Here is a 15,792-nt window from a genome sequence, read left to right on the forward strand (position 1 = left end):
TATTACTAATTTTTTAAATATTAAAAATATTTTATTTTGGAGTAGGAAATGGAGTAATACATTGGAGCAAAACTCAACTTCATTTTGGAGTTACTCTATTTTGGAGTAGAAAATGGAGTAATACATTGGAGATGCTCTTACAGTGTGTTCCAGCACTTCGTCGCCTAGCCCCACTTTAAAACAAAATTTGGTGTACAAAGCAAAAGTTATAATAGTTTAAAATATGCATGTACGGAATACCGGTCATAAAAAGTGGTAACGTTTTTAGATAATTTTATTTAATCAACCATTACTATTTTATATAAAAGTGCATTCTTAGCTTTCGCTTTATTCAAATATATCTATGCTATCAAGAATGTGAGTTCTTCACTTCATATTTCTGAAAACGGGATTTTATTAGGGTTATAAATGTGTTATATATGCAGATTTTTTAGCTGAACTTGAGAACTTCATTTAAATTCAAAGAAATTTTAATTAATCGGTTTTGCAAAGTTGGAATCTAAGAGTCTAAGCTCGATCGATTATATTAGATGCTTTATGTTTTTTTTTGTCAGCAACTAACTACGACATTGAGGTGTGGGGTTTGTGTAGACACTTATATTAGCTGTTTCAGGCTTTTAGTACACCATACTGCAAAAAGTAATTAGATTAAATATATTTATATATCGGTGATTCACAATAGTAAAAATAAATGGTGGGAGATATTTTGATAAATGAGTCATGAAGCACATATGCTGTGTCTCTCACACAAGTAACCGTTGATAATAACAATGAATAAACGGTCGAGAGATTTTTGAATAACTGCAAAATTTCTTCTAGGGCCAATAACATAAATAGGAAATTTTTTTAAAAAATCTTAACCATTGAAACTTTTCGTTTTCTATAAATTTTTTTGAAAAAAATGGAATAATAAAAGAAGAGGTCATTAGATTCGATGCTTTGATGGCAATTACCGAATCATATCAAACTATAAAAGAAGAGGTCATTAGATTTGATGACACATAGTTAGAAATATGCCATTTGCATAAGAACACTCCCCAAAGCTTCCAACATTACATGTTTATGGCAAAGCATTATCTTATGTGGAAACCCATCGGTTTAGTGACCAAGAATTATAGGTGTTTAGTGTTAGATTTTCCTATGATGCAGTTTTTATATATTAACAGATGCAAAGGTTATCATAAATTTTAAGAGATTAGAAGTATAAACCTCTGTCGCGGTCAATTTGGAATGTTGTGAAAATATGTAATAGTTAAATTTAATCTTATTTGAAAAGTAAACAAATGTTTTAGACTTTTCACATAACATTTAGCATATCATTTCTTATTTCTAAGTTAAACATCATTTATCATCTATTTAAACACAAAACTGTAGAATATATATATATTACTAGGGCCGGACCGCGCTACGCGCGGATTGTACATTTCAATTGGTTATCTTTATTATTTATTTTATGTTTTTTATTATTTTATACATACATTATTTAATTTTGTTGTAGTGTACTTTCTTGTGTTTATTATATATTTTGATAATCATAATAAGTATAGCTATTTTATATATTCATTGTTTTAAGTAAAATTAAATGGTATCTTTTATTAAAAAAAAACAATTTTCATACAAATAATTAAAACAATTTTGGTACAAAAATGGTGTATGAGTTAAATACACTAAAACTTCTACAAAATTATTATTATTTAATATACTATTTTTTTTTATTATAAACAGAATAATATTTGAGAATCTAACTATAGTTAAGATATTATTTTTGATTAAAACCAGTGTAAAAAGATAATCCAGATATTCTAAATTTATTTTATTTTTACCATTAAATAATATTTAATTTTACAATTACTATCTTTTGTAATGTTTGTATACGTTCTAACTTGTTGTTTTTTTTCTTATATTCTTGATTACAATATTAAGGATTAATGCATCTATTTAATTGTTTAGGGGAATTTAGAATATATTTTCGGTCCAAAATTATGATCCAAAACCATTATTTTCATATTTTTCATTTTTAGTAAAAACATTTACTGTTTTGAATTAATATCACATTCTAATTCAATATAGCTTCATTGATTTTTTATTTCCATAAAACTTCAGTCATTTGAAGGATTAGTTTTTTTTTTCTTACTTCAAATTAACTTTAATTTTTATTGTTTTTGTTAAACTTCATACATTATTTTGATTTTTTAAACTTTTTTAATTTTTTTGTGAACATAAATGAAAAACGTTGTTGGCATGTTGTTTCTTAATGTGGTATTAGTTTGTCTTCTGTTATGGTTTTCTCATATTTCTTACTCTTTTTGCGAGGACTCAAACTTGGACAACACTTGGTTCAAAACATATAGTATTTACAGGGTAAATTGCGAGAGTTTTTTTTTTAAAAAGACATTTATTTACCAAATGAAGTTAATTAGGTAGAAAACTAATGTTGCACAAAAAACAACATTTTATTAGTTCAGGATGCATGCTGCTCAACATGATTACTTACGAAGGATGGGTTGTTTTGTTTCATAGATTGGAGGAACATTAGACTTCTGGTGGAGTGAGGTAGTCAATATTCTCCCAGTGATCCCACAAGAGACATAATTGTTAAAATGTTAATGTCAGCGTTCATCATAGAACAGTCGATTAGTCACAAAAAAGGGAGAACAGTATATGGTTAGAGGGGTTCAAGTCATGGTTTAGTTGCAAAGAGCTGCAATGGTCAAGTTCAAAAGAGAAATGAATGCGCTGAACTGAATCTCAATCAATTAAGATCAATGTGTAGGAATCTCTACTCCAGATAGTGGTGACTATTTACATTAGCGTTGTTTTTAATGTGAATACACTGATTTGAGAAGAACTTGATAAGTACTGTACATAGAGTATACACCTCTCAGACATTATAGAGTTCAATTGCGATGAACCTTTCAAATTAGCATATGCGTTGTGTGCTTAAAACTATATGAATTCTATTTTAAATGGCAACGGAAAACCATATATTTAAATATATAACTGAGAGCAGATTTCTTTCCTTCAGACACCAAAGAGCACAGTGTAGTACTTGTAAAACAGAGAAGCATATTCGATGAGTCTGAGCTGTAGCGTAAGACTTAATGATAATAACACTCATCGAAAAAATTAAGTTAGTACCTCTCTTTTGGGGTAAACCAAAGTGATTAAGTTGAAACCTGCAGTGAGCATCAATGCTTAGCCACCTGATCATGAAAAAAAATAAACTAATGCCACGACGGAAGCATAATAGATAGATGGAACATGTATGGCGTATCTCCCCGATAATGAGAACGTCAATTTCACAACTTTGTACTTTGGAGAACACATGACTAAACAAAAGAAGGGGTTGGACAGTAGTTATTTTCACATATGTGGGCACAAAGGTTCATATTGTTAAGCCTTTTTTTTTTAACAACGGTTCATATTGTTAAGCCAAAAAAAGGTTTTCAGCTCTAAGATAGAAAATTGTTTAGTAGTAATGTAAGAACCTACCCGAGAAGTATGGTCCTCATCCTCCACACCTGTAACCAATAGCAGTTAACATAAAGCCCCAAACTAATTCTGGAATGCTAATCATAGTGCTTGAGTTGAAGCGATAAGTGTACTCACGGTAAAGGCAGATAATATATTCCATTTCTCTCAGCTTCCTGAAGAGCTAGAATAAGCAACTTCTTTGGTGTCAGCGTTTCTACCGTCATCTTTTTGTTCGTGAAAATTTTCATTGTGTTTCTTGCCATACGAGCACATCAACCTAACCTTAAAATTTTCAGCGGAAGTGTTAAAACGTCCTGAAAATTGATCCAAAGTCGAAGAAACAATGGAACATTTTCAGATAGGAGGTGATGTTTACTTGTTTCCGGGAGAAGAAGCAACTTTTCTTATCGCTGGCAACTTCTTCAGTAAGTTTAATTGCCAAATAGACAGAACATGAATGAGACCTGTGGAGAGAAAAAAAAAAACTAACAGTTCTATAATATGTGTTGTGGAAGTACCGAAGCGAAAAGAAGGATGAACAAATATGTTGGCGGCATCTGTTGAACCAAATCTTTCTCTTTCCCTGGACAGAGATAAAAAAAAATACTGAGAATTTTTTTCTAGTAAGCTAAGCCTATGAAATTGACTGATGAAATTTCTGCAATGTGAAGATTGAATTCATCTATCATCCTCTTAAAATTGGTATCATTTGGTGTTGCTTTACCAGTAGAATATTCTTCTAGCTTCAGTACTGCAAATACATAATAGTGTGAGAAGATATATCATGATTCTAATCATCTTTAAATATATTATCATCAAATTTAATTCAGAGAGACAATTGACACACTACAGGAAAAATGAGTATTCATAGCAATTATAGATAGTGTTTTTCGTTAAGTGCTATGGTTGACGCTTCCGTAATTTTTACATAGCGTTTGATCAATGATAAACGCTATAATATCTGGGGCGGGAAACACATACAATCTAGCGCGTACATCTTAGGCGAAAAACGTTATAATAGATGGTAACCGCGAAATTTGGCAATACTTCCTATAAAAAAATAAAAAATAAAAATAAATTAGTCAAAAAATAAGATACCTTTTGCCCAGATCTATTTTTCTCTCCCGACCTCCCGATTCCATTTTTCTCTCTAACACTCCCTCGATTTCATTTTCGATCTTCAATAACTCAATCCCGAATTCTATCAAATCGATCCACACTCATTCCAGCTTATCGATTTGTCTCATTTATCAGTTTGATCTCTGATTCATCTTTAGTTCATCGTTTAAAATCAAATTGAGGTGCTCAAAATTGACAGCAATTAAAGGTAAAATTTCAAATATTTGATTTGAAGGTTTTGAGTCAACATCTGTATTTCGATTTGCAGAATTTTGAGTCAAAAACTTTTTTTCGATTTGAAGGTTTTGGTTCATTATCGTTTCCTTTTGCATGTTCGCAAATGATCTAGAATAAGACTAAATGTTTCCCATTTTATTTCTGCAGATTCTTCTTGCATACTGAGGCTTCTTCTTGCTGCAGATTCTGTTAGCGTGTAAGCTTCTGTTCTTCTTTTTGTTTGGTTTTTAGTTTGTCTTCGTTGTGGTTTGATATATTCTTCGTTCTATTTGTCATAAAAATTTGTATAAATTGGTGTGGAGCTGTGGTGTTATTGTTGGAAAATGGAAAAGGCATGGGTTTGGCTACCAAGGTATGAATAATATGTTCCATATTTCATTAAGTAATAGAAATGAGTTGATAATTTATGTTGACATCTCATGTTGATAATTTGTATGTACTTACAGAGCTAACCTTGAGTATGAGGAAGGAGCAAAACAATTTGTGACAGAATCAGCGAGGTTGTTGGGTAATCATGTAGAGATTCTATGTCCTTGCATAGATTACCGGAATGTTTGCCACCAAGTTAGTGAAACAGTATTAGAGCATTTAGTTATTAGAGGGATGGATCTTAAGTACAAGAGAAATGCAAGTTGGAGTAAGCATGAGGACGTAAGGAATACTAACCGGGGTGATTTTCAGAATTCTGAATCAGAGGCTTATGAGTTGATTAGGACAGCATTTGAAAAAGAAGGAAGTGAACAGCGATCAGAGCACATTGAAGGCCAGTTTGAGGGTTCTGAAACTAATGAAGATTCAGAGTTTATGAAGAAATTAAAGGATGCTGAAACTCCTTTATACACAAGGAGTCCCAATCACACTAAGGTTTCTGCAATCATGGGCCTCTACCGCATTAAAGTGAAGAGTGGGATGTCAGCGAACTACTTTGATCAGCTTTTGACATTGGTTCATGATTTTCTTCCTCAGGATAATGTGCTTCCAAAGTCCACAGATGAGATGAAGAAGTTTTTGAAGATTTTTGGGTTTGGCTATGATATGATCCACGCATGCAAGAATGATTGTATCCTTTATCGGAAACAATATGAGAAGATGGAAAGCTGCCCAAGATGTAGTGCATCCAGATGGGAAACTGATAAACACACTGGTGAGGAGAAGCAGGGGATTCCAGTGAAGGTCCTAAGGTATTTTCCGATCAAGGAGAGATTGAAAAGGATGTTTAGATCAAAAAGGATGGCTGAAGAATAGTGTTGGCATTTCAGCAATGCTAGAGTAGATGGTACATTGCGACACCCAGTGGATTCATTGACTTGGGCTCAAGTGAATAATAAATGGCCAGATTTTGCTGCTGAACCGAGAAACCTTCGACTTGGTCTGTCTACAGATGGTATGAATCCTTTCTCTATTCAGAGTACTAATCACAGTACATGGCCAGTGATGTTACTGAACTACAACATGCCTCCAACTATGTGTATGAAGGCAGAGAATATAATGCTCACCATGCTCATCCCTGGTCCAACTGCACGAACAACAACATTGATGTATATCTGGCACCACTGATAGATGATTTAAAGGATTTGTGGAGTGAAGGTATAGACGTATATGACTCATTTCTGAAAGAGACATTCAGACTTAGAGCTTTGCTGATGTGAACTATCACGGATTATCCAGCGTTAGGGGTTCTTTCTAGATGTAAAGTGAAATGGAAACAAGCATGCAACGTATGTGGTAAGGATACACATAGTAGATGGTTGAAGTTCAGTCGGAAATATGTGTATATGGGCAATAGAAGACGACTCAGACCAGGTCATCCATACAGGAGCCGCAAGGGATGGTTTGACTAGGTGGAGAATGGAACTGTAAATAGGATTCAAACGGGACATGAGATATGTGAGATTCTTAAGAATTTCAAGAATGAGTTTGGGAGACCGTTGCCTAAGGAAAAAAAACGAAAACGAATTGAAGTGGGTGAAACGAGATGGTTGCAGAGGAAGAATATGAAGAACATTCTGATCAATGGCGTTGGAAGAAACGATCAATATTGTTTGAGTTACCATACTGGAAGGTGTATTTTGTCAATATAAATTTCAATAATGTTATATTAACATATATAATTTGAACGTAACAATTTAAAGTTTAATGTATTAGGACATGCCGGTACGTCACAACATTGATGTCATGCATGTGGAAAAGAACGTTTCTGATGCTTTACTGTCTACTTTAATGGGGAGTGCTAAATCAAAAGATGGCTTGAAAGAAAGAAAAGACTTGGAAGACATGGGAATTCGAAGTAACTTTCACACAGAGACACGAGGAAAGAGGATATACTTGCCTCCAGCGGCTTATTGGCTCTCCAAAGAAGAAAAGAAGAGCTTCTGCAAGCGGTTATCTAAGTTCAGAGGCCCGGATGGCTACTGTGCCAATATCTCGAACTGTGTTTCTGTAAATCCTCCTAGCATTGGTAGTATGAAGTCACACGATCATCATGTACTAATGCAGAATCTTCTTCCTGTGGCATTGAGAGGTTTGCTACCAAAGGGAACGAGGAATGTTGTTACTCGTGTATTCAACTTCTTCAACAAATTGTGCCAGCGTTCTATTGACCCAGAGAAGTTAATATACTTAGAGTCTGAGTTTGTAGAGACAATGTGCGAATTGGAGCGTTTCTTTCCTCCATGCCTTTTTGATATCATGTTCCACCTTCCCATTCATCTAGCTAGGGAGGCACGTTTGGGTGGACATGTCCACTTTCAGTGGATGTATCCCTTTGAGAGGTATTGATTATCTGTTACTTTTCTTATGTATTTTCTGACATGTGTTTTGTATATTAATATTCAGTTGAATATGTTTAGGTACATGAAGACACTTAAGGCATATGTTAAAAATTATGCAAGGCCAGAAGCATGTATGGCTGAAGGATACTTGGCTGGTGAATGCATTGCCTTCTGCTTAGAGTTTCTTCAGAATTCTGTACCAGTTGAAGAAACACTAAAGCGTAATGAAAACGTTGAGCCTGATGAGCTCATACTTGAAGGACGTCCATTGCGGAAGCCTATAGAAGTAACACTTTCAGAGAAAGAAAGAGACATATCTCATCGATATGTGTTGTTGAACACATCAGTTATGGAGCCATATCTTGCGTAAGTTCATACTTGTTTCACCCTTACTGTCTACTTTATTATAATACATGTACTGTAATTTATGCCTCATGGAAAACAATATGCATATGGAAGAGTTGCAATCTGAGGATGTTCGATGCGAAACAAATGAAACTTTATTGTGGAGATATCATACCGAGAGGTTTGCACACTGGATAAAGCAAAAGGTTAATTCTCTAATATTCTCATGTTCAAAGGAATTTATATTCGTAGAAGCTCATTCATGTAGTTGATTCACTAATATTGTTATGTTCTTCTTAGATACCTACAAACTCAGAAGCTCATTCATCGAAGCTTAGGTGGTTGGCGTATGGGCCAAGGGTTATTGCTCAGTCTTACAAGGGATATGTCATTAACGGACATCGGTTTCACACAGATGATGTAAAGCTAAAGACTCAGAACAGTGGGGTTTCATATGAAGTCTTCACCATGTGTCGGTCAAGTGCACGAGATAGTGGACAGATGGGAGATGTAGTTGTGTACTATGGTGTGATCAAGGAGATAATAATGTTGGATTACCACATGTTTCAAGTCCCACTCTTCAAGTGTACTTGGGCCAATACAGGGAATAGTGTGAAGGAAGAAGACGGATTTACAATTGTTAATCTGAAAACGAACCAATCTCCGTATCTGTTAGATCCATACATTCTTGCATCCCAAGCTAAACAGGTGTTCTATTCCCGAGAAGATGACTCTTCGCCGTGGCATGTTATTATGAGGGCGCCACCGAGGGGATATCACGAGTTAGAGACAGAGGACGAATTTTCTGGTGCACCGTCAGTTGAGGCAGTTGATGTGTTGGGGAATTATTCTTATGATGACGAGGGTTTTTGTGTTAGAGAGGACTGTGAAGGAGTCTACTAGGGGATTAGTACATAATCTGTTTTTAATGGAATTTATTTATGTATATAGTCTGTTTTAAATAGATTTTGTTATGGTTTCAAGGATCCAACATGGTGAAGTTTCAAGAAAACTTGTCTAGAGGAGGAATGTCTAGAGGAGGACTGTCTAGAGGAGGAATGCCTCGTCGAAGTTTGCGTCAACAAGGAATAGATGTCACTCCTATTGGAAAGGCGATCAAAAAAGTGGTTGGCCAACGAAAAAAAAAGAAAAACTAGACAGATAAATGAAGTAGTAGATAAAGAGACAGAGGAAGAAGTTGGTGAAGACATGGAGAAAGACGTTGGTGAAGAGAATGATGGAGAAGTTGGTCAAACTGTTGAGAAAGAAGTTGAGCAACAGGTTAGAGAAGAACATGTTGAGGAAGAAGTTGAGCAACAGGTTGGAGAAGAACATGTTGAGGAAGAAATTGCTATAACAAAGAAGAAGAGAACCAGAGGCTTGACCAAAATGCAGAAAATGGCAAAAGACCCTCTGGTTAAGGTTGATGTGCAATTCACTACAACTGGCGAACATTATGGACCTGGTTCAGTAACCCTTTCATCATTCCTTGGTCCACTTGTAAGGGAGCATGTGTCGGTTCTACTTGAAGATTGGAGGCAGCTCGATGATCAGACAGAGGACATACTATGGGAGGAAATTCAGGTATATAAACGTTGTCTAGATCCTTAATTTTAAAATTTGATAACATTTGTGATTTTAACTTTTTAAATATGTTATAGGGGAAATTTAATTTGACAGAAGAATGGCAGAAAGATGCAGTTTTCCAGCAGATGGGTTGTTTGTGGAGGGCTTCCAGGTATAGACTTGTTTCCCAGTTGCGTGCTGCAAAAAGTAACGCTGTGAGACTTAACTTAAAACCAAGCAACATACGATCTATTGCAACTTGGAATACATGGGTGAAGAACATGACTAGCCCATCGTTTCAGGTTATATATGTTTACTTTCATCTGTAAATTCTGAATTTATTAGGGTTTCTTACATTGAACTGTGGTTTCACTTGCTTTTTAGATAAGAAGTAACAAATACAGAGAACTAAAGAGGGCTCAGATACCCCACACCAAAAGCCGCAAAGGAATGTTTCGCCTATCTCAGGAGATGGTATTTCTCTTTATATTGTAATGTATGTTGGTTGTTGATCTGCAAACATTTACCTTATACATTTTGCTTGTAGAAAGAAAAGAGTTCAGACCCCAGACAGGTTACAAGGAGTAAGGTGTGGCTAGCAGGACACACCTATACAGATGGGACCCCTGTGCGTCTAGAATTTGCAGATACATTTGTAAGAATTTACATTTACCCTATTATTTGAGATATGATTTTTTCCGGTTTAGGCTTGTATAGGTTACACATAGTTGTTAATGTAATTGTCAGGAAAAAATTCAGTCAGTTGATAGTCAGATGGACTCCACATCTTGTGATAATGTTAGAGAAGATGCTGTTAGTCAAGTACTCGGAAAAGACAAATGTGGAAGAGTTAGAGGGTTGGGTAGAGGTGTTACCATTACTAAGCTAGCATTCCGTCAGGGTAGAGATTCAAAAGTGGAAAATCTTGAGGCTAAACAACTTGAATTGATTAGCAAGGTGGACCACTTGAATAATGTAGTTCGTCAATTAGCTGGGAAGCGTAGTGATCATGGGTCTTCTCAATCGGAAATAAGTGATGTTAACAAAGGAGGAATTAGGTGTCAGCTCCTTGACTGGTATGCAGTAGAAGATATTGTTGTCGGGGAAGCAGAATTTTGCTCTGCTGAGCCAACATACAAGATTGGTCGCATTCCTCTTGGCCCTAATGCGGCAGCTGTTATAGTGAAGAGTGTAGTAAAGACAGAAGCTTCTCTCTGGAGGCCTACACAAACCCAATTCTCGCTTGAAGATGTTGTGGGAGTCAAAATTCCATGGCCAGTTGATAAAGTGATTTTGGACGATGAAAATTCTACAAGAACTGGAAATAAAGCTTCTGGATCCTCGGTAATAATCTATATTTAACTTGCTTATTTGATTTATATAGTAGTATAGTCTTTGAAGATAAAATATTTATGCATAACTCCTTAGGGTACAAATGGGAATGAATCAATCGAGAGATGCCAAATTTATGATTGGAATAGCAATGATTGTGTTATTGCTGAGGGTGTCATGTGTTCAACTGACCAGAAGGAAATGGTGAACAATATACCATTGGGTCCTAATGCTGTAATTATGATGGTCGATGCTGTGCTTAAACCCAATGCGTTTTTGTGGAGACCAACTGTGGAGATGTTTACAGTGGGTGATGCTTTGAATGCAAAAATTGCATGGCCAGTTCATAAGATTCAGTTGCTGAAAATACCTACACAAGCTGAGTCAGTTACAAAACCACCACCGGTAAGCATCGCACGTTATGTTTATAATATATTTTTGTTGTTGGTGTGAGATATTTTCTAATCAATATATGTTGTTAATTTGATTTTGACTTCTAGGCTACTGCAAGTAACAAGACTACTGCAAGTAAAAGGACGAGTAATACCAATGGTAATGCAAAGAAGAAGTGCATCATGTTCGAGTGTAACAACTATGGACGGATTGTCGCTGAAGGCCGAGTATGTTCTACTGATCCAGAAGATCGTGTTCATTTTGTCCCACTAGGTCCCAACGCTAGCAAGGTCTGGATAGAAGTTTCAAAGATTAGTGATGCAGGAGTGTGGAGACCAAATTCAAAAGTTCAGTTCATTTCGGATGCAGTTGGCACCACAGTCGCTTGGCCTAATGATAAAATCAGATTTATCTAAGAAATGTTTTTTTCTCCTCTATTGATCTAAGACATTTTCCATCTTTTCCCTATGATTTTTCTCGGCTCTTTAACTTTGTGTTGGTCTGTAATATTTCAACTGGCATGTGTACTTTATGACTAGTTGCAGGTTCTTTTATTTTAACATTTTAGAAATTATTAAAATATTTCAAATAAATACATCTTATTCGGAAAAAAAAACATAACAATCAAAATTAACAAAAAAATAATATAAGTAAACCACAAAATATCAACCAAACTTATTGAAGTTTTAGGGTTTATGGTTAGTTTAGGGTTTGGGTATTATTTAGGGGTTAGGGCATATTTCGAGTTTAGATTGTTTTGGTATAAGTTCGTTTTACTTATTGGACAACCATACATATATTTAATATATATATATATATATAATTTTTTTTTTGTATTTGTGGGTTCATACTTATTGGACAATCATGTTACTTCTCTAGATATTTAGGGTACTCTATCATTATAACTTCATTTTTAACAAAACTCGAATAATACATCAAAATAAATTTTCTAAATTTTTTATAAATCATAATTCGTGACAATATAAAACATTTGTATTATTAAATTTATTTTCATAATTTCATATGTATAATAAACATTACTTAAACCCACAAACGATGAGGTCCAATAACAAGAGTTTCCTCGGATTGCTGACGTGGCAGATATCTAGCCGTCGCTCAGATAACTTCAAAGAGCTATCTAAACCGTTAATTATTCTTCACTTTGCTCACGATTGATGATGTGGCGTGAATCACACCGTCTACAATCAGTAGAACAACAAATCCTATCCGTAAATTCTTATGATATTATCTTTATCAATCCGCAAAATTTGGACTCGTCGTCATTTTTTTAATTCTCTCTCAGATTACAAAACGTTAAGTAACTTGCCTCTCCGCCGGTAACTCAACTCAACTCCGACGATTATTAGGTCTTTTGAACTTCCATTCTCGAACCCAACTCAGACGATTCAGATCTACAGGTACATTCACTTCCTTCTCTGTCAGATTCAGATTTCATTTCTTTCTCTGTCGTTTTATACCAGTTCTGTTTATTTTTCTAATTTTATTGTTGTTGTCTCCTTACAGATTATGCTAAAGACTTTAAAGAACTTGAAGAACTTGAAGAACTTGAATAACCTGAAGAACTCGAAGAACTTGTCTCATATATTTAGATTCTCTGTTTTAAATGTCAAGAAGTTGTATTTGTTGTTTATTCCGCCAATTTATTTTGTATCAATGTATACCGCGATGAATTTGCAATATTAAATCAACTTCAATTCTCAGTATATTTGTATTTGGCCTTCACAATTCAACTAATAAATATTTGGAATTTATAAAAATAAATTCTATGAAACTACTAATTTTATAAAATTTTCGTCAATAATTACAAATAATTCCACATTTCAGAAAATTTTACAAAATTCATAAAACAAATATCCAAAACTATTACAAAATTCTGAAAACAGAAAATTTATGAATTAATTCCGGATATAAATGAAATAGCATTTCCTCACCGCTACCCAAAACAAATACAAACGCTATATAAATCAACAATATGATTAATTAATATCTAATTCATAACATAGATTAATCGCTATTTTAAAACGAAATGATGACATGTTAAAAACGCTATATTAAACTCCCATACAATAGCGCTACAAAACACCGCTATCAAAAGGCAAAGACCTATTGTCGCGGGCGTACACATAGCGTTTCTAACTCCGCTATACTATCCACCATAGCGTTTATTAGATGCTATAAATACGCGTTTTTCCTGTAGTGACATACCCCTTTCAGAGGTAAGCTCTTGCCAATGTAGGATCTAACTCGATGACTTTGTTATTTGCAAAAACTCGGCTCATGGAGAGTCACAATAAATCATATGGACATATGGTAGGCTTAGTAAACAGCAACTAATACTGAAAGTAGAATCATCTGGAAAGAAACTTAAAGACATAGAGGGTAAGCCCAGTGCAGTCCCGGTAAATTTGGTGGCCTAAAGCATATTTATATACAATATCATATATTTATAAAATAGAAATATAAATATATATATATATATATATATATATTCTATTTGAAATATAAAATGATATAGTAGATTAGTTACATCAGATAATTAGTAGATATTTTAGTAAAATAAAAACCACTAGTTTGTTTGAACTATTATTATTTGTATCCTAAGTAACACAAAAAATAGAAACACAGATAACAAATAAATTATTTCAACTTAAAGAGGTTGTTTCAAAAAAATCGAACTAAGAGAGGAACGCACATGTAAAAAAAGAAGGAAACAATACAAGTCAACATAAACCATAACATTGAAGGTGCACACTCCAGCTCAAACAAAAAGTGAAAATAATGTTTTTAACCACTTGACCATAATCATTTTTCAAAAAATGTGGCCTCTAAAATTGTAAGAAAATTTGAGGCCTAAATCTCTTGCCTCACTGGACTTATGGCAGGGACGGCCCTGGGTAAGCCAAATGAAGGCCTCAGGTCAACACAAAGGAGTTTTGATTAATCTAATCAAATGAACATGGTAGAATCTTTTTCATACTTACCCGATGAGGCGGTGATGTAAATATCTGAAGGGTTATCAATAGAAAGCCAACCGTCAATCTAGAGATCATCGTAGTGGCGTTTTCCAGCGATATTCCGTTTTGTCTGGCCCGCATTTTCTCTAGTACATTAAAATAAATAGATACAGAAAATATAATAACTCATCTCTACTGTATTTATTTCTAAATTTCTGATCAATTACTCCATAAAAAATATAATTACTCATCTGTCGTGCTTCCCTTCCTCGGCGACCGCCATGGCTGACTTCATCAGCTACGCAGCAAGCATTAGCTACGTCTTTGACCAAACCTATAAGTGACCCCAAAACATCAGATTAACAAAGATAAAACAATAGAGAATCAAACAGGCCTGAAGGGAAGATTTATAGCGATCATCGAGAGAATGCATGTAGGTTGATGTAGTGGACATTGATTTCGCTTTATTGGAGAGCAGTTATAGAACGGTGTTGTAGATGAAATGGTAACGGTTGGGTTGATGTTGCAGATGAATAAGGCGAATGAATTGAAGACTTTTCTTGTAAGGAAGGTTAATTGGTTGACATTTGCGGAAATCAGAAACGGTGATGGTGAAGTGGAAGAGACGACGATTGGAAGTTTGCAATGAATATTGTGTTTAGAAGGAGAGTTAGGCTGATTTCAAATGGGCCACTCTGAAATGGGCCGATCATTATTGCGCTCCAGTCTGTATACAAAACCCATTTTCAAAACCCACAGCCCACTCCTTACGAAATGATTAAATGAAACGATGAGTTTAGTGAGAGGGGACACGTGTCAAGCATATAGCAATCGATTTTATGACGTGGACGACGACGTGGCGCATCCTGGAGTGAATAAACAATACTTTTTTTTGAAACACTAATAAACAATACTTTATATATAATGATTTCTGATCAATTACTCCATAGAAAATATAATTACTCATCTGTCGTGCTTCCCTTCCTCGGCGACCGCCATGGCTGACTTCATCAGCTACGCAGCAAGCATTAGCTACGTCTTTGACCAGACCTAAAAGTTACCCCAAAACATCAGATTAACAAAGATAAAACAATAGAGAATCAAACAGGCCTGAAGGGGAGATTTATAGCGATCATCGAGAGAATGTTTGTAGGCTGATGTAGTGGACATTGATTTCGCTTTATTGGAAAGAAGTTATAGATTGTTTTGTAGATGAAATGGTAATGGTTGGGTTGAGGTTGCAGATGAATAAGGCGAATGAATTGAAGACTTTTCTTGTAAGGAAGGTTAATTGGTTGACATTTGCAGAAATCAGAAACGGTGATGCTGAAGTGGAAGAGACGACGATTGGAAGTTTGCAACGGACATTGTGTTTAGAAGGAGAGTTGAGATTATTTGAAATGGGCCACTCTGAAATGGGCTGATCATTATTGCGCTCCAATCTGTATACAAAACCATTTTCGAAACACACAGCTTACTCCTTACGAAATGATTAAATGAAACGATGAGTTTGGTGAGAGGGGACACATGTCATGCGTATAGCAATCGACTTTCTGACGTGGACGACGACGTGGCGCGTC

At 34.9% G+C, this 15,792-nt stretch overlaps 1 protein-coding gene and 1 long non-coding RNA gene across 5 annotated transcripts; both read left to right on the forward strand.

The window, feature by feature from the left end:
- Positions 1-4,547: 4,547 nt before the first annotated feature.
- Positions 4,548-11,799, forward strand: LOC106317816. 4 transcript variants are annotated; one of them, XM_013755588.1, is made up of 9 exons: positions 4,557-4,801; positions 4,978-5,026; positions 8,931-9,530; positions 9,608-9,814; positions 9,897-9,986; positions 10,060-10,167; positions 10,260-10,856; positions 10,941-11,249; positions 11,345-11,799. In XM_013755588.1, exons 3-9 carry the CDS (start codon positions 9,039-9,041, stop codon positions 11,651-11,653), a joined length of 2,112 nt encoding a protein of 703 aa, XP_013611042.1. In that variant the 5' UTR covers positions 4,557-4,801; positions 4,978-5,026; positions 8,931-9,038; the 3' UTR covers positions 11,654-11,799. The 4 variants fall into 4 exon arrangements, with proteins under 4 accessions (XP_013611045.1, XP_013611042.1, XP_013611041.1 ...); XM_013755587.1 differs by lacking the exons at positions 4,557-4,801; positions 4,978-5,026 and adding an exon at positions 7,680-7,967; XM_013755589.1 differs by lacking the exons at positions 4,557-4,801; positions 4,978-5,026 and adding an exon at positions 7,680-7,967 and having other exon boundaries at positions 11,040-11,249.
- A 754-nt stretch (positions 11,800-12,553) lies between these two features.
- On the forward strand, positions 12,554-12,958 carry LOC106317730. The gene is made up of 2 exons (XR_001265220.1): positions 12,554-12,655; positions 12,762-12,958. It is a non-coding gene; the product is annotated as an uncharacterized LOC106317730 (long non-coding RNA).
- The last annotated feature ends 2,834 nt before the right edge of the window (positions 12,959-15,792 follow it).

The sequence above is a fragment of the Brassica oleracea genome, chromosome C9, assembly GCF_000695525.1.
Source record: "Brassica oleracea var. oleracea cultivar TO1000 chromosome C9, BOL, whole genome shotgun sequence".
Lineage (NCBI taxonomy): Eukaryota > Viridiplantae > Streptophyta > Magnoliopsida > Brassicales > Brassicaceae > Brassica > Brassica oleracea.